We start from the raw sequence: 17,399 nt of genomic DNA, 5'->3' as shown, positions 1-17,399 counted from the left end.
CCCTTTGGATTTAGCTGATTATCATTATATTATTAGCCACTGTCAGGAAGAGCCTTGACTGCCCAGCTAATCAGAAAGCCGCATAATGCAACTTCAGGGCCATCCTGTTCTGTGATTGGCTGGGCTGCATGACGTAACTGGTACAGCAAGAAATGTTAAAAGCACAGTCACTTTTCACAATCCCAAATGAAAAGAAGGCAACTGTGAACTATTTTAGAAGTCAGTGAAAGCAATTTTGCAGAGCTTACACATAGACACAGAAATATGAACACAAGCTGATGGTCAGGTTCATAATTTAACTTCTGTCTTTAAACAACATGTCTGCTTCATATAAATTGGAAATATATGTCTCACACCACTTCACCTTCCCTCCTGTACCCATTACTGATGACCATCTATAGAGTGAGAGGTATGGATGAGGCTTGACCTAAACTTGTCTATTTGGAGAGTGAACAAGCTGTTTCACTGCTTCCATGAGTGTGTCTCTGTGCCGACCCAGAGCTGATTCAGTGAAGGACCATCTGTCCTGTGTGCACTGGCACGTCTCCTACTGTAGAGATTGCTTACTAGTGTCCCAAGAATTGCTAACACTGGCTAGTGTGAGGCTGCTGGGCCATCGCACAGAGGGCTGCCATTCGTCTGTCAGAAAGGCTCTCAAATGGAGGTTGCATTGTGTGAACAAACCGCAGTTAGCTTGGGGTCAGTAGAACTTGATAGGAGGCACCTGGCCTCTACGCTCTTTATTTGTGGGGCTTTGAGTACTAACCCACAAGTTACACTGGATTTCAAAATTTCAACCTGAAACTCCTTCTGTGAGTAAGGCTATTCACACCAATAATGTCTGAGGTGTTAACGTCTCAGTTTCAGTCCGAATATTTTGCTGCTGAGATAAGGAGGGATCCTTTCTGGTGTGTTACTTCCCCAATCATTCGCTGTTCCTAATTCCAAACAAATATGTCAGACTTTTGCTGTATTTTGGGGGGTAGAGTGTGTAAGCCTTGCAAATGGGGAAATGCATGATTAATATGCATATTTATGTAATATGTAATGCCTTAATGTGCTGCAGGCATGCCTTGGGTAATGGGGCATCTGAGAGCACAGCTCCATTACCAAGAAGTTAGCATTCCTTAATGATTAAAAATTTATATTTATACATGGTCCTCGTCTCAGTTCTCCATGTATTACTTCTCATGAGTGGCAGTGTTGCATCCAAATGGCATTAAATGCAACTGCAAATGGCCATCCTGGGTTTAAGAAGAAACATGGATCAAGTTGTGTTGACAGTGAGACGCAGGCCGTAAGGAGGGTAGAACTGGAAGAAATTTGAAAGGAAAAGTGAAGTGGCTCATTTGTTTCATTTGGCACAATCAACTTTAAAAAAATGTTGTAATGACGGACTCCAGAGGAATTGTTTCTTTTTTAATTAAATATTGGAACCTGGTTTATTTCAAAGCGGGAAGCACATTTCTAAGACTATTTGCTGTTATTTCTTTGGTTTTTAACAAAATTTAATTGTAGTATTTACACCTGTTTTCAGAAGTCCTTGAGTACTTCCCAATATATGACAATTTTATTTGTATCTCTGGTAGCAAAACTTCTAATAATAAAATGTGACCTTATGGATCACATAAACTTAGTTAACATATATATGTGTGTTTATTGCATGTGTTGTGTGTATATACAGTAAGGTATGGGTATATATACACACACCTTTGTATACTCTATATACACACAATACATGCAATAAATTGCTAAAATTATAACAAATATACTTGTTAGTGTAGCATTCTGTGGCCTGGGAATAGAGAGTGAAGCTGGGAGTTTGGGGAGCTGCCTAGCGCTAATGCTAGGAGAATGGTGAGGTTTTCTCCTCCAGTACTTGTTTGCAGCTACAAATGTCTCGTTCTAATCCTACATGCATATAGACCACTCATCTCATGGTCCAGTGGCTTGGAACATGAACTAAAGTGGTAGGCTGCAATTTTCTAATAGTGTGTCAGTTCTTCTGCTATGCCGTGGACGTGTCCCCCATGTACTACAAGCATTTTAATATTTCTTGTTTGCATTATTTACAAAATCATCCTGATGTGATACTATGCGACATGTAGCAGAGAGGAAATGGAAAGCTTTGGGCTGTAAGAATATTTCTCCAAAACCCTCTATGCTGGACAGAAATGCAATAGAAATAGTCCAGGAAAACTGAGAGGTATGCTTTAATTGCACCAAACTTCAACAATGAACTGAAATCAGATTTCTGCAACTATATAATTATTTGCATTTTTGTGTGTTTTTGACCCTTTTAAGTTTACTCCTGAAAAAAATAAAACAAAAAATTTTAGGAACTTTAACTGAAACTTCAGCCAGCTTTGCATTTTCCAGAGAAACATCCTTCTGATTCTGTACAGGTATATTCACAATATTCTTTTTCTTCTTGGTATTCCTCTCTTCACAGAGAGTGTGACAGAAGTGAAAACGAACATCTATGTGACCAGCTTTGGGCCAGTGTCTGACACAGACATGGTAAGTTTAGGTCCTTATTAGCAGGTGATGTACTGCTGTCATGCAATGGATTATGGAAAGAGTTTTTGTACTTCTAGTTCTGAAGAATTTAGACAAATCAATATTTATCTTTAAAGAAAACATTTTTATCATTTTTATCACTGGACATCATCATTTTTATGCAAATGTTACAGTACTTTGTTCCTTAAATGTGTATTCAGTTTAACATAAAAAGTACATTGGTATCATTTCTCATCACAAAGACAGTCACTGTGGATGAACCTCTAGAGCAATACAACCTTGAATAGTTATTCAAATAGAATATGCTCATCTGATAACAATAGCATCCTTCCAGGATGATTTGTGATGTATTCTTTAAAGTGGAGCTCCAAATGAATGGATAAAGTATATTTTTATGTTTTAAATCTTTTTCACACACCTAATGTGAATGAAATGAAAAATGTGTCAATAACAATATTTTTATACAATTTATGATTTTAGGCTTTTATGAGTACACATAAATTCAATACACTGTAAATTGGTAGTGCTGTATGCTCTACAATGTTGCAACACACCTAGCGTCCATAAGTAAATCAAAGAATCACTCAGTCATGCAAATTTATAAGTGTCACCATGATAATTTGGTCTGTGTATGCTACAAAGGTGTTTCCAGGTAGGCTTTAATGGTGTGTTTCTGTTTTTAATTTTTTTTTCATTTATTCATCACAGTGCCCAAGATGGTCTTACAGATGTCAGTGTAATGTATGGAATGCCTGAATTCATAGCTGCATTTCTTTGCTCGAACCCATGTCTGTTGTGAGACTAAAATAAAGTGTTGTTGATTTTTAGAAAGTGTCCTCCTTTTTCTTGCCATGTCTGCTCATCCAAGCACTGAGCTAACCACTTACTTTGGTAATAACATTACATGGAACTATCTATGCATGTTATCTGTACTTATACAAATATTGATTCAATGTAACAGCTACATATGAAGAAGCAAGACAAGTATTTTCTCCTCCTAGAAAGTGTTTTAAAATACTTTTAAGAGAAGTATTTTCTCCTACAGCATCCTCCATATTCATCCTACCCGTATATGAAAAAATATGGAGGCAAATGGACAGGAATGCATCCTTTAGGGTGCTTGGATCACCTAATCACCACCTAGCTGGCTAATCAGACCCAAGCATGTAACTAGTTCTTAAGCTTTTATTTTTTCTCTATCTTGAATCATTCTTGCTGAAGCAAAACTGATATAATTCTTACCCTAAGATCACTAACTAAAACAACATCATGTGTTTCACAAATAATGACAGTTTTCAAAGATGCAATCATCAGTTTCTTTTTGTCTGTGCAGTCGGTGTATTGCGTGCTTGCCTTTTGTGTGATGACACTCATGAGACACCTCCTGCATTGGTTGTGGCACTTCTGTACTTCCAGCCTGTGCTCCAGGGAGCACTTGTCTGGGAATGTCCGATTTCTTGGTTCTTTTGTTTTACTGTTTCATTTTCAGTCTGAATCAAAAACATTGTTTTCCTGTTCACTTAACCATGACTTTGTAGGTATGGATGCATGCTTTGGATCACTATCCCACTGGGATGTCCAGTTTTGACCAAGGTCAAAGAGAAGGCAAAGAAATTCCAAAGCAAAACAGATCCAACTTCATATTTGTCTGAAAGGATGGTGTTCCACATGTGTTCCAGCATGTGCCATACCTTCTCCCAGCAAAAGTAATGGTGATTTGTCTTTTTCATGACAAATAGGAAAAAATGTAACAACATTTCCCAGACCCCTGAAATATGAACAAAATGCATCTATCTGGAACGTTTAGTAGTTGGAATATCTTATGTTTGCTTAACAGCTGCTTTTGGGTTAGTATTTGTTTCCTTACTCATTATCATGATTGATTAGTTGGATGACTCCCTTTTCAGTGGCTACACCACCCTGTAATGTCTTACTGGTTAGTATTTGGATGGGAGATTCAAGAGAATGATTTTACTATTTGTAATGGTGCTGCTGGGCCAGCAGGGGGCAGTCTTCCAAGTCTCCAGTACCTGGCTGGGGGGGACACTGCGCAGAAGGAGGCACCGTGTCTTTCATTAGAGGTTAAATGTAGGTCCCTGATCATTGAAATCATCAATGTTGTCATGACCCACCTGTTAAAAAACATGGGAGATGAAATGAGTAGGTGGTTGTGTACGTTTCTCGGAACAATTCAAAAGAACAGATAAGCACCATTCATCCTAATATTTATTTGTTTATTTATTTATTATTCATTTATTTATTATTTGTTATACTTTATTTATTTATTTATACCATATACCATGCTCCCCCTGTAGGAGTACACCATCGACGTGTTCTTCCGTCAGAGCTGGAGAGACGAGAGGCTCAAGTTCGATGGGCCGATGCAGGTCCTGCCCCTCAACAACCTCTTGGCCAGTAAGATCTGGACCCCCGACACTTTCTTCCACAATGGGAAAAAGTCTGTGGCCCACAACATGACCACTCCCAACAAGCTCCTCCGACTGGTGGACAACGGAACACTCCTGTACACTATGAGGTGAGCCCCTTGCTTGTGTTAGCGCAAAGTACACCTGCTCACACTTTGGAGTGAGGCTCCTGTCAGTGTTAGCACGAAGTACACTTGCTGACATTATGAGGTTAGCTCCCTGCTAGTGTTACCCCAGAGTACACTTGCTAACACTATGAGGTGGACCCCCTTATAAGCACAGCACAAAGTATGCCTCCTTGCTCTCTTGTCAAAAATTATACCACAAGTAGACACACATGTCAGACAAACTATTTTTCTTGTCAAAACATTTTACATTGATAATAGTTGTTTGAAAAAATGTGCGTTTTATACCAAAAGTAAAAAACAAATACATAATTGTCACCAGAATTCTTATTCACTGAATCTCAATAGTGCTCCAGCTGTTTATCTTGAAACACAGCCTTAATTAGAGTGCATGTGAAACATGACATGACTACTGAAATTTGGGTCTCTCTCTTTCATTATACAAATCCTACCTGTACCCCAGCACCCGCAGGACATTTGTCATCAGCAACATTTTTATGTGCCCATTCTCTCTTGCCTTCCTGTCTCCCAGTGCTGGTGTTTCTGGTTGCTGACTGTTGCTGACAGGGTGTTGCACACTGGTCTTTTTGTTTGCTGTGTTTGTGCCGGGCCCCTCATTCGTTTCGCATGCATGCTCTGAGCTGCAGGGAATGCTTCCCCTGTAGGCAGAGAGATATCCTAGGACCTCGGATCTTTGGCTGTGCTCTCCAATCACCTTGTCATGTCAACATCCACTGCTGGTGAGAGGCAGGATCCCTCTCTGTGGATCTCCACGACAGATAGAGAAATGGTTTTACCACTGGCTTTGCAAAATTCATAACCCATGAAGCTAAACTAAGCTAAGGCCCTCATTTCCATATCAAGGATGCCCACCCTGATGGTCAGGAGAGGAGCAGGTTTGGCACCCCATCTTGCACAGAGTCTGGCCACAAAGCCATTTTTCCATAGCCAAAAAGTGTTGGCACAAATGTGACTTCACTCAAGCCCAAATTAGAGGAGCAGGGTGGCATAGTTCACCCATTAAAACAAATCTGTCGATAAAGGTCTATGGCCGTCTGCCACAAATGGATCACTTCCTTGTCTCGTTCCCTCTGCCAGCAGCTCATTTCAGGAAGAAGTCTGCGCAGTGCTCTGTCTAAGTGCAATACTTGCCAACAAGTTCCTTCACCACTCAGGCCCCTGTCTCATGCAAGAGTAATCCACAGTTTCTGTCTCACGTAGGTGTAGTAGGTTGGTGTGAGTTCTCCCCTGCAACTATGACACTCTGTGCCCTAACTGTCAGCCCAGATCAACACAGCTGTTACCTCAACAGTGGCATGGCCACTGTCACACCAGCCCAGAGCTACGTCTGGCTGCCACAGCTCAGATTAAGCACCATTCCTGTCAATCCCCCCTGCCAGGCTGCTGTCCTGTCAGGGAGCAAATTTGGCCTGCAGGCCCAGATACCAAAGGCTAGGCCTCACCCTTCCTTGTGTTTACAGTATCTTTCCTCCCAGAGGAGCAATGAATGCCAGAGTATGTCGGTGGTCATTGGGACCCTCCCCAACAGCACACAGCCATAGGTTACCCCCAGTCCAGTGCTGGACCTCGTTTGGTTCCATAAGAGGTGACTCTCCTTTTGGCCAAAGGGGCCATAGAGACAGTAGCAACATTAGAACAACATGCTGGGTGGTACTCACTCACTGGTCTGCTGGATGGATAATGGTTTCTGTCTGATTCTGAATTTATACAGACTACAGGCGTATTTTCGTGCTCACCCTCTCCCTGATAAAGTTTGTGCCAGTGCTTCAGTTTTTATGATTTGCAGTGATGTCTGGGTTTTACGACTTACAACGTTTTTCAACTTACAACACCAAAAAAAAAAAAGGGAACCCCGTCATTACTTGGTGACCTCCTGTATTTTGAAGTGCAACACATTTATACAGCAGAATATTTACTGAGGCAATTCAAGCTAAGTACCTTCGCCGGAGTGCACAACAGCTGGGAATAGGACTGGCAACCTTTGGGTTATAAGCTCTGTGCTTATAACTATTGAGGGGTTTTTCTCCATGAAAACAGGTGCTAGATTCTGCCTGTGACTCCAACAGCAGTCAGTGGGCGGAGCAACACGTAACCAGAAATGAAAGGACAGTGTAACATGTAAACATAAATAAAAGACTGACGCGGGCGCATTATTTTCCTCATTGTCAACAAAACTGAGACAAATGATGATCTCACAATATGGAGCAATTACTGTTACCATCCAAGCTTTAACAAAGCTCCTCCTTCATTTGATGGGAAAGCAGGGGAGATGGGATGGCTTTTTCACAGACAACAATAGCATTTCCCAGGAGAGGGGCATCGCAGAGAGATAAAAGCAGGATGGCGAAGCTCACAGACTCGCAAACCATTTTTGATCACGACAGAGTGAAGGTAAAAAGGATCTTACGTCCAGACACACAGCTTTGGTGGCCAGGCCATCTGGCTTACGGATGGACAGAGGACAAGCGGCACAGCTGTGCGGAGCCGGCAGAAATCACTCATCTATCACTCACTGGCCTGCCTGCCCTGTGTCCAAGAGTGCAAAACACAGGCGTTTCAGATGATTTATACTGGGCGATTCTGACACTGTCTCACACAGGAAGCCAGCTCCGTGAAGACACAAGAATAGATTGAAAGATCGGTGCTTCTTGTCTCCGATTCCGTTATTGATGAGTCCTTTTTCTAGTTTAAGCTATTCCAGGAAGAAGGCTTTTTTCAAGGGAACATGCCAATTCTTGCCCTCGCTGATTGAAGGGCCTGCATTAAAATGGTCAGATTTCTAATGGGACTTAATAAAGCATATGTTTTAATATGTCTAATATAACAGGGCTACAGATACCAGGTACCACAGCTATGAAGTTCACAATTTAATAAAAAAAAATGAAATAATCCTTTACTCATATTTTTGCTCCCGTTTAAGCATTACTGCATGTACAGCCATTGTAAAAGTAGTGTAAGGTGGGGTCACAAAACTAAAGGAATGGATGTTCCCCCATCCCAATTACAGGTTGTACCAGGGGACTAGATCTGCAGATTCACTCAAGGTCATCCTGACAGGCTGTCATTACAGTCCAAAGTTCACAGTCTGTAATATGGTCCAGCAGGGTGGGTCCACATGAGTAAGCAGTTTTTCTGAGCTGGTGTGCAGACCGAAGGGGCAGAAAGCAGTATGCTGTGATATGAAGAGGCAAGATATGTGCCGACTTTAGGTTCATTTGTGAAAAGACATCACAGCTCGCCTTCAATCCAGTGATAATCTTGTCTCTCACTTTTCAGCAATCATGATACTGCTGTTATTAATGTTTACTGTGTGTGAGCAACAAAGATAGAACACACTCACTGATCTGGGAGTGTTGTTAGCCTGGTGTGACACTGTTGCTCATCTAAATTGGACGGATATTCTTCTGGTACCTTGTGCTGGAAGTCGGCCTGGATAAGAGCCTCTACTAAATGAATGTAATGTACTGGAACAATGCTGGATATTTGGTGCACTATTTTCTAGGAAACCTGTAGCAAGTGGAAAACAGACAGACAGAAACACACCAAAAACATTTTTTGTATGGCTTGTATGGCGCAGAATGCTCTGTTCAGGGAAGCCAGTTTTTCTCCTTGTATGTGACAACAAAAAATTAAGTCTTCATGGTTTTGGCCTGAGAAAAGCCCTCCATCTGCCCCTACAGGTGTGCAGGGGGTGTGACTGCCTGAGGGGCAGCATCTGCTATAGGGATCTCTAAGCATACAGAGCTGGGAAACACTGATGCCTTTGCACTCACACAGCTGTATAAGTGCATAATTTCTTACCTATGCAAGCCACTGTGGGTAAGATAGAACAGCATCTGTTCCGGAATTGTAATGTTATGTAATGTAATTTAATGTAACGTTATATGCTTAAGTTGAATGGACTTACCACTGGATGACATAAGAGCTAGGAGTCAAAGTGAGGTGAAGAGAATGAATTTCGACATAAGAATGCCTGCTTAAGCACTCAGTTCACAACAAGTGCAACAGCTCACATTTGTCCGTTGGTGGGGCCCTCAGAGATGCAGACACACTGAATGGCACTACTGGAGTGGGGGCATCCATGCGGAAAACAACCTTAAATGTGCTAGTCTAGAGCAGCCAAAATGGAGTGCAGTACGTTGTGCTCTGCATTGTGCAAGACACCACATGTTAATCTGCTGCTGGGGAATAGCAGATTGCATGGCATGAAGAGGACAATGTTTTAGGGCCTCTTTTATGCAACTGTTACAGTGTGTAATTTGTGTGCATAAATTAGCTTGGCAGAAAAATCCATGTTTCAGTGAATGTTGGGAGGAATCAATACTTAGAGCATTCAATTAAACTTGTGTACCGCATGTGGCAATATTAAGTTTTAGTCTGAGTGTCAGTGGAACATAGAAGGTAACTAAAAAAGTGATTGCAAGGGGAATTAATGGGTCCTGAGTGGCACAGGGCACAAGGCACTTACATTGAGTGCAGAGTGAGCTCCACTGCCCTGGCCCGAAAGTGGCCATGTCATTGCAGTGACTGGGACTCCACAGGAAATTAACAGATTGGCTTCTTTTCATGTGAGGACTGCATTTGTCTTGCTGCAGTGTTCTTGTGTAAGTGCACAGTTGTTATGCTGAGATGAACTAAATATATAATTGGTGATCCCATTGCTTAAAGGGGGACAAAAAGGATTAGGAAAACTGTATAGGTGCACAGCCAAAGCCGTAACAGATGTTCTCTGGGTGGATGTGACTGTGCTGTCAGAGCCATTACAGGTGTTCTGTGTTATCAGAGCTGTAACAGTGACTGTTTGGCTGGATCTAACTGTTCTGTCACAGCTGTAACAGTGACTGTCTGGCTGGGTTTAACTTTTCCATCACAGTGGTAACTCACTGTTTGGGTGGCTGCCGGCACACAGTTGTCACAAGGGCGATAGTGCTGTCTCTCATATATGGGGAGGAAAGTTACAGCCTTAAGAGTTTGTGCAGGGAGCTCTGACCGTATGTGGGCAGGGGACCAAGGTGGCTTAGGAGTGAAACTGCAGATAAACAGAGGTGAAAGCTTTTGTGTGACGGTGTAAAGATGAAATGCTTCAGGGCAATTTGTTTTCCTGTTACAATAGCATTGTACTTTAGTGGTGTGGACGTACTGTCCTTTTGTTTCTTTTCTTTCTTGAAACCAAATGAAATCTGAGCTCCTTTTACGCAGCCCGTGGTTCATTGATAATGGCACTAAAACATAATTTTTACACACTTCATTAAATTGTCCTTCTCAGTAACAGAGTCTTTTGTTCATTTATTATCACTAGAGAGGTTTCGTTGGCTTTTCTAAAATGGGTTTTCTGGTGAAGGGACAAAGACCTAGTAAAGTGAGTTCCGCCTCAGTAAAGCAGAGCATAGTGGAGAATGCGTAAGATCAATGTTATTAGCAGAGTTCTGTAACACAATATAAGCCAGGAGAGGCAGGCCTAGGTAGCCATTTCACACATTGCCCCTCAGCATTGAGAGAAAAAGGAAGAGCAGCATAGTTGAGTGAAAATAAATCAAATAAACGCTTATACACCTACATTACTGAAATTCCAAATGAAGATTGGACAGGAGAATTTTTAGACAATCCCCCTGCAATCAACAAACCCCGTCTCATCCTCAAGTGAAAAAAACCCACTTATTTCCTCTCGAGTCAGCTGTTCACAGTATCCCTCCTCCACCCATCTCCTCCTTATATCTATTCCCATGTATGATGTCCAAAAGGGAGCTCAAGAACCTCGGGCCACAGAAAGGTGTGACCCCTTCCTCGGACTCTAAGCCAAGAATCTATACCCCTATACCCTCATCATCAGGAATGCCCCTTATTGTATTACAATTAATATGTACTGAATACACATACATTATGACTGTTGTACAACATATCACAACAAGATATTATAACTGAAAAGTACAGACACATTTTGGAATGTCTGTAGCACTTAATCCTGTGATAAGGTCTGTCAGAATGTTCTCTGCTGGTTGCTTGACTCCGAAAGTCCATTGAGCAACTTCAGTCTGGAAGGGTATCATCGATCAGTAGTGTTGGTCTTCCAAATTTAAGTTACCATACAGTGTTTTTGTGCCACATTTCATACCAATACCAAAAAGTGTAAATTTTATGTGTAAATAATGCATGACTTATAGTTCATTACACTTACTGCTCTGGCCCTGCCAATTATTGTTTTGGTTATTTTGGTGACCCCTGCTGGTTGCTTCCATAAATGTCACTGTGACAGGAAGTGAGAGTACCTAGGAAGTGAGTGCGGTAGGTAGTGATGATGAGATGAAGCGTCATGAAGCATTGAAGCTTTCCAGCCAGATGTGTTGAAAAGTGGTTTATTTCTCAAGGCTTCAAATAGACTCTAAGGACACCTGCTTGTCAACGGAAATACGATACGAGGAAAATTTTCAGCACGGTGACAGCGCCGAGATGTGCGCTAGCCTATGGGTTAGCAAAGACCTGATGCATTAACATGCATAGGCCTACACATGAAAGTCATGTGAAATAAAGAAATAGTTCATTATTAATAGTTTAATTATAGTTAAAATCTGCGTCCATCTCCACACTCATTACTCCTGTTTGAATTACTCATGAACTCGTCATTGCATATATGGAACACATATCACAAGAAAGAGCGGAACCAGAGCTTTGTAATTATGCTAGTCACCAAGGACGGCTGGTATAAATGGGCTAACAGGGCTAACCCTATCTTTTACAATAAAGATGACAAAATTATTGTTAAAAACCTTGGCACAGTGGTTTTTTTAAAAAACAGTGGCATCAGCTTCCATTCATCTTCTGTGTCAAGTGAGTGACATTTGTCGTGGCACGTCGCCTTGATTTGCTGATCATTTGGGCTAAATTCATTTAGTACACGGAAGTCTCAGGCGGTCACGTGCCGGTTAATTTGAATGCCGTTTTCCATCGGAAACTATTGAGAAGTATCCGAGAAAGTCCGGCGAAACTAGATCATTTACTGTATCAGACTATATATTTGTCATCTAGAATTGACTCTATTGACTGTCTGTTTTGCACATTTCTTCTAATAATCACATGATCACGGCAAAAGTAGAGTGGCTAAAAAAGAGTGGCTGTCAATAGGTAGCTTGTTAATAGCTGACATTAGCTACCACTATCTCTGTAGCTAGATAACCTTTTCACTATTTGTCAACCAACGTTAGCTAGCTAGTATTGTCAAATAGCTACCAGTCAATTTAATATAGTGATGATATATTGAAGGCTTATTTTGTTGGTTAAAATAAGAGGTGATTTTGGACCTATCCCTCAAAGCTTTTAAAAATGGTAGCTAAATGACGGGAAATACTCCGTTAAATGAATCCCTGACTGGTCTTCAAATTTAGCTTATCGATCTAGCAAGTTGAATATTAAAAAATCAGAATGATTCAACTTTTTACATTGTTACTGGATATTTTTTGTTCCGATTTTACCTCAAAGAACGGCCAACACTGCTTGTGACTAGCCACTATTAGAAACAATTCGAGCCGGACTTCAACGACATGGTGATTAACCAGTTTGCGTCCCAGAAAGGTCGTCGATGTGAGCTTCTCTTCAAATAAGGTAGGCCCAAGCCTATAGACCTCTTAAAACACTTCACACATTTCCTTTAGCTTTCCTGTCTACATATTGCCTGTCTCTCTTCTATAATGACCGTTATTTTTGCTGTGGTTACCAAATTGTTTTATTTGGGACATGATGTTTGACACAATGTCTTGCAAAACAGTTGTGATAAAAACAGTTGCAGTATCTATTGGCAGTCATTACAGTTGGAACACGTTTTGTAGTGCATCCCTAGGTGGACCCTTTTCTGACATTGTAGGCTACATGACAGAGCATTCTGTTCTTTCATTTAGCCTATCATTCCATCATTCTTGCATATTTTGTTTTTGTTAAAAATGGCATGTGCTAATGTGTACAGAGAAAAAATGTCAAATGGTATGTGTGTGTGTGAGAGAGAGAGAACGAGAAAGACAGATACAGAGAGAGTTTTTTGGCATCAGGCCATTCTTGTGGGTACTTCTCTATAGTGTTGTTGTAGAGCACTTGCTATAACAAGGTATATAGTGTTGTTGCTGTAACGTGGTATCTCGGATGTGATGCTGCTGTTGCTGCAGCATGAACTATTGATGGGTATAATGCATTTGTTAGCCCACCCACCCAATATCACCACCAGCCGTCACTACTAGTCACAGATTTGTACATACCGAGGTAATCACGTTATGAAGACAGATAAACTTCTGCAAAGTAATATCATTACTAATTTCTTCACCCATTTTCATACTCCTGCTTTTCGGTTGAATAAGTCACAAAGTCCCTATTGCTTCACAACGTGCTGCATATCAAAATAAACAGCAGACCTTACCCTTTCTGATGATACTAGTTTCTCTGTGCGACAAAGCATTGTCGAGTAATCCAGTTTTGAAATCACAGCAAATTTCTGCATTGTCTCCAACATAGGGCTGACATTACATCCCACTTTGTATGAAAAATAAACATAAAATAATGTATTTGCTTTTCATTGCCATGATTCAAAAGTTGTGGTCATAAGACGTGCGCAGGTTTTCATAAAATAAAGAACATTCTTCATCCAATGATGCAGTGACAAGACTTCAGAGAATAAATACAATAACATTTATTTCCGTTAGGGACTAAGCACATATTTTTTTCAAATAATTATTTATTTACTATCCACAACCCCCCCCCCATATTTTGAAACCTAAATGTTGGTATTTCGCACACTGAATATAAATCATCTGATCAATGTTTATCTGGGTAGTGTAAGCCATTCAGATATTTAAGGTTCTTTAAAGTGGACAGAGTGGAAAACATGTTGCAAAATGATCTGTTACAACACAAAATAACACCATAATAATTAGGCTTATGTTATGTTCCATGTTTTCCTGGAAATCATAGTCTACAAGCTGGAGAAATCAGTCTTTTGTTGAAGTAGCGGTTAAACAAGGCTTCGAGGCTTCACTGGTGACGTCATTTCCCCAAAATAATACAAGCCTTGATACGGAGCTCCGACGGGTCGTGCCTCATGTTTTTGGCCGCATCCCACACAGTCAAACCCCCAACTTAGTAGCAGTTGAAGAATTGGAAGATAATCCCCAGCACCAGGGGGCCAACTACCATCAAGCCATCCTACCCCCTTAAACGGTCAGTCGCGTCGCACTGTTTCCACACCCTATTTTGGTCACCATAACCGTTACCTGACCACTGCTAGCCATCACTCCAGTGACCGAGCCTCATCTGAGTTAGAAAAATATCTGGCGCGAAGCCAGCTCGTGTCAACAGGGCTTATTAGGTTCGATGACCAACCTGAGAATTATTTATCCTGGAAATCATCATTCCTTAATGTGATTGGGAGTTTAAGTCTCACAGCAGGAGAAGAGACTGATCTGTTAATCAAATGGCGAGGAACAGACTCCACAGAACATGCATGTCGCATTAGATCAGTAAATGTGAGAAACCCATCTGCAGGCTTAGATCTCATCTGGGAGAGGTTGGAGGAAATTTATGGGTCACCCCAAAGAGCTCTGTTTGCAAAACTGGAGAACTTCCCCAAAATAGTGCCCAAAGAACGCCAAAAGCTTAGAGAATTAAGCGACTTATTAAGATTGAGGCTGCAAAACGAGAAGGATACCTACCAGGACTTTCGTACCTAGACACCACTAGGGGTATCAACCCAGTAGTTGAGAAGCTTCCATATGGGCTTCAGGAAAAATGGATGATGCAGGGCTCCCGCTATAAGCAGGAACATAGGGTTGCATTTCCACCATTCTCTTTCTTTTTGGAGTTTGTGCGTAGTGAAGCCAAGGCACGCAATGACCCCAGTTTTAATCTCCCCTCATCCTCCGCTGCTCCAAACAGGAGAGACGGGTTCACTGAGAGTCACAGCAATGCCCGCAAACCAATTTCTGTACATTAAATGGACTGCGGATGACCTAGACAAACAATGCCCAGTACATCGAAAACCACACTCACTAATAAAGTGCAGAGGCTTCAGAGAAACGCCCCTCGATGAACGGAAAAGAATATTAAAGGCACACAATATCTGTTTTAAATGCTATGCATCAATTAAACACATATCTAGCTGCTGTGAAGCAACTGTCAAATGTTCTGAATGCAACAATGTCAGGCATCCAACCACTCTCCATCCAGCCCCAGCACCATGGATTACCACGTTTTCTCCTCCCCTTATACAGCATGGCGGGGAGAAGGAAGAAGCATCAGATGCTGCTGTTACATCTAAATGTACTGAGTTGTGTGGGGAAGGCTTTAGTGGGAAATCATGCTCAAAAATATGCCTTGTGAAAGTTTACCCAGCTGGCAACCGCAGCAAAAGCAGAAGGATGTACGCCATGCTGGATGACCAAAGAAATAGGTCACTAGCGCGGTCAGAGTTTTTCAACATATTCGACATCCCACGGACCTATACACATTGAAAACCTGCTCTGGAGTAGCTAAAGCAGCTGGTAGATGAGCAATTGGCTACATCGTAGAGTCTGCAGATGGTAAAGTGAGTCTTCCTCTACCCACACTCTTGGAGTGCAATACTATCTCTGACAATACAGATGAAATTCCCACTCCAGCAGCTGCGCGCGGCCACCGCCACCTCAAAACCATAGCTCATGAAATACTACCTCTAGACACAGATGCTGAGATACTGCTGTTGTTAGGGAGAGACATATTAAGGGTGCACAAAGTCTGCAGACAAATCAACGGCCCCAGTAGAGGAGCGAGCCAAGGATCTCCAAAATCTTGACCTGTTTGTGGACGACCTACCTGATCAGCAAAGCCTTGGGGTAAGATCATGTCAGACCTCTTTACATTCCATGTCCCTGAAATTGAAAGACCCTACACACAAAGAGGAGTGCTTTCAATGGTCAACAGTCTGCTCAGAGAACTTTCCACACATGCCAGTGACTGGGATTCCACCCTCCCTGAGAATATGTGGGAAAAGTTGAGGGAATAGCAAAATTCACTGCAATATCTCATGATATCCATGTACCCTGCACATATACAACTAGTCTCCCCTCAAAAGCCCTGCACACAGAGCTATGTGTCTTTTCAGATGCTTCTGTTAAGGCCATTTCTGCTGTTGCTTAGAGTCTCTGGTCATGATGGGCAAACAGAAGCAGGCTTCGTCCTTGGCAAGGCAAGACTTGCCTCTCAGCCTGAACTCACAGTCCCCAGACTGGAGCTGTGCGCGGCAGTGATAGCTGTGGAGATCGCAGAAGTCGTCACGGAGGAGATAGACCTCAGACTTGACTCCGTCAGTTTCTATACAGACAGCAAAGTGGTTTTGGGTTATATTCATAACCAGTCAAGACGCTTCTATGTCTATGTACATAATTGAGTACAACACATTAGGCAGTCTACTACACCAGAACAATGGCACTACGTACCAACAGAATAAAACCCTGCTGACTACGGCTCACACCCTATCTGTGCTTCCAAGCTCGGAAGCACCACATGGATTACAGGACCTCCCTTCCTCCATTACCCACAAAAACATGATCTTCGCTCCCAGAGTCCACTCGTGAAGCTGAACCCCACCACTGATAGCAGTGGCCTGCTCCGAGTTGGTGGACGCATCAGTCATTCAGGCCTCCGGCATCAGGGAGGGCACTTTATGGAGGGTGCAATCAGAGCAGGTGGCCTGTGGCTAGTCAGAGCTAAACGTATAGGTATAGGTGCATAGGTAAAATACTCAATAGATGTGTTACTTGCAGGAAAGTCAGAGGCAGGTAGAGGAGTAGCAGATGTGTGACCTGCTAGCGGAGCGGCTCCAAATGGATCCTCCCTTCTCATATGTTGGTATGGACGTATTTGGTCCATGGGAGGTGTCCACAAGGCGCATGAGAGGAGGCCAGGCAAACAGTGGGCAGTACTATTTACCTGCTAATGTACGAGGGCAGTCCATGCTGAAGTTGTTGAAGAAATGAGTTCTCCCTCTTCCCCCTCATAGTGACTTCAGCCTAAGGGAGATACTGAAACATCAGTGGAAGCGTGTTCAATGCCTGGCTGATGAACTTTGGAATAGGTGGCGAAAAGAATACCTCAGCACTCTGCAATCGCGTCAGAAGTGGTAACGTAAAAGCCCCAACATCAAAGAGGGTGATGTTGTCCTTCTTGAAGAGAAGTAAGTCAGGAGGAATGAGTGGTCTATTGGGGTCATAGTGAAAGCCATTCCCAGCAAAGATGGACTGATAAGGAAAGCTTAGGTGAAGGTTGTTCAGCAAGGGGCAACAAAGATCTTCTATCG

General features: G+C 42.1%; 1 protein-coding gene across 1 annotated transcript in view; it reads left to right on the top strand.

Annotated features, from left to right (window-relative positions):
- Positions 1-17,399, top strand: part of LOC118790742 (gamma-aminobutyric acid receptor subunit alpha-3-like) — a 52,638-nt gene that overhangs the window by 16,808 nt on the left and 18,431 nt on the right. Inside the window, exons 4-5 of the mRNA XM_036547743.1 lie at positions 2,453-2,520; positions 4,836-5,056. Coding sequence (XP_036403636.1) covers positions 2,453-2,520; positions 4,836-5,056 — 289 coding nt within the window. The remainder of the gene's footprint in view (positions 1-2,452; positions 2,521-4,835; positions 5,057-17,399) is intronic.

The sequence above is a fragment of the Megalops cyprinoides genome, chromosome 16 (assembly GCF_013368585.1).
Source record: "Megalops cyprinoides isolate fMegCyp1 chromosome 16, fMegCyp1.pri, whole genome shotgun sequence".
Lineage (NCBI taxonomy): Eukaryota > Metazoa > Chordata > Actinopteri > Elopiformes > Megalopidae > Megalops > Megalops cyprinoides.
The sequence above is the reverse complement of the archived record's forward strand: the minus strand, read 5'-3'. Positions and strand labels throughout refer to the sequence as shown.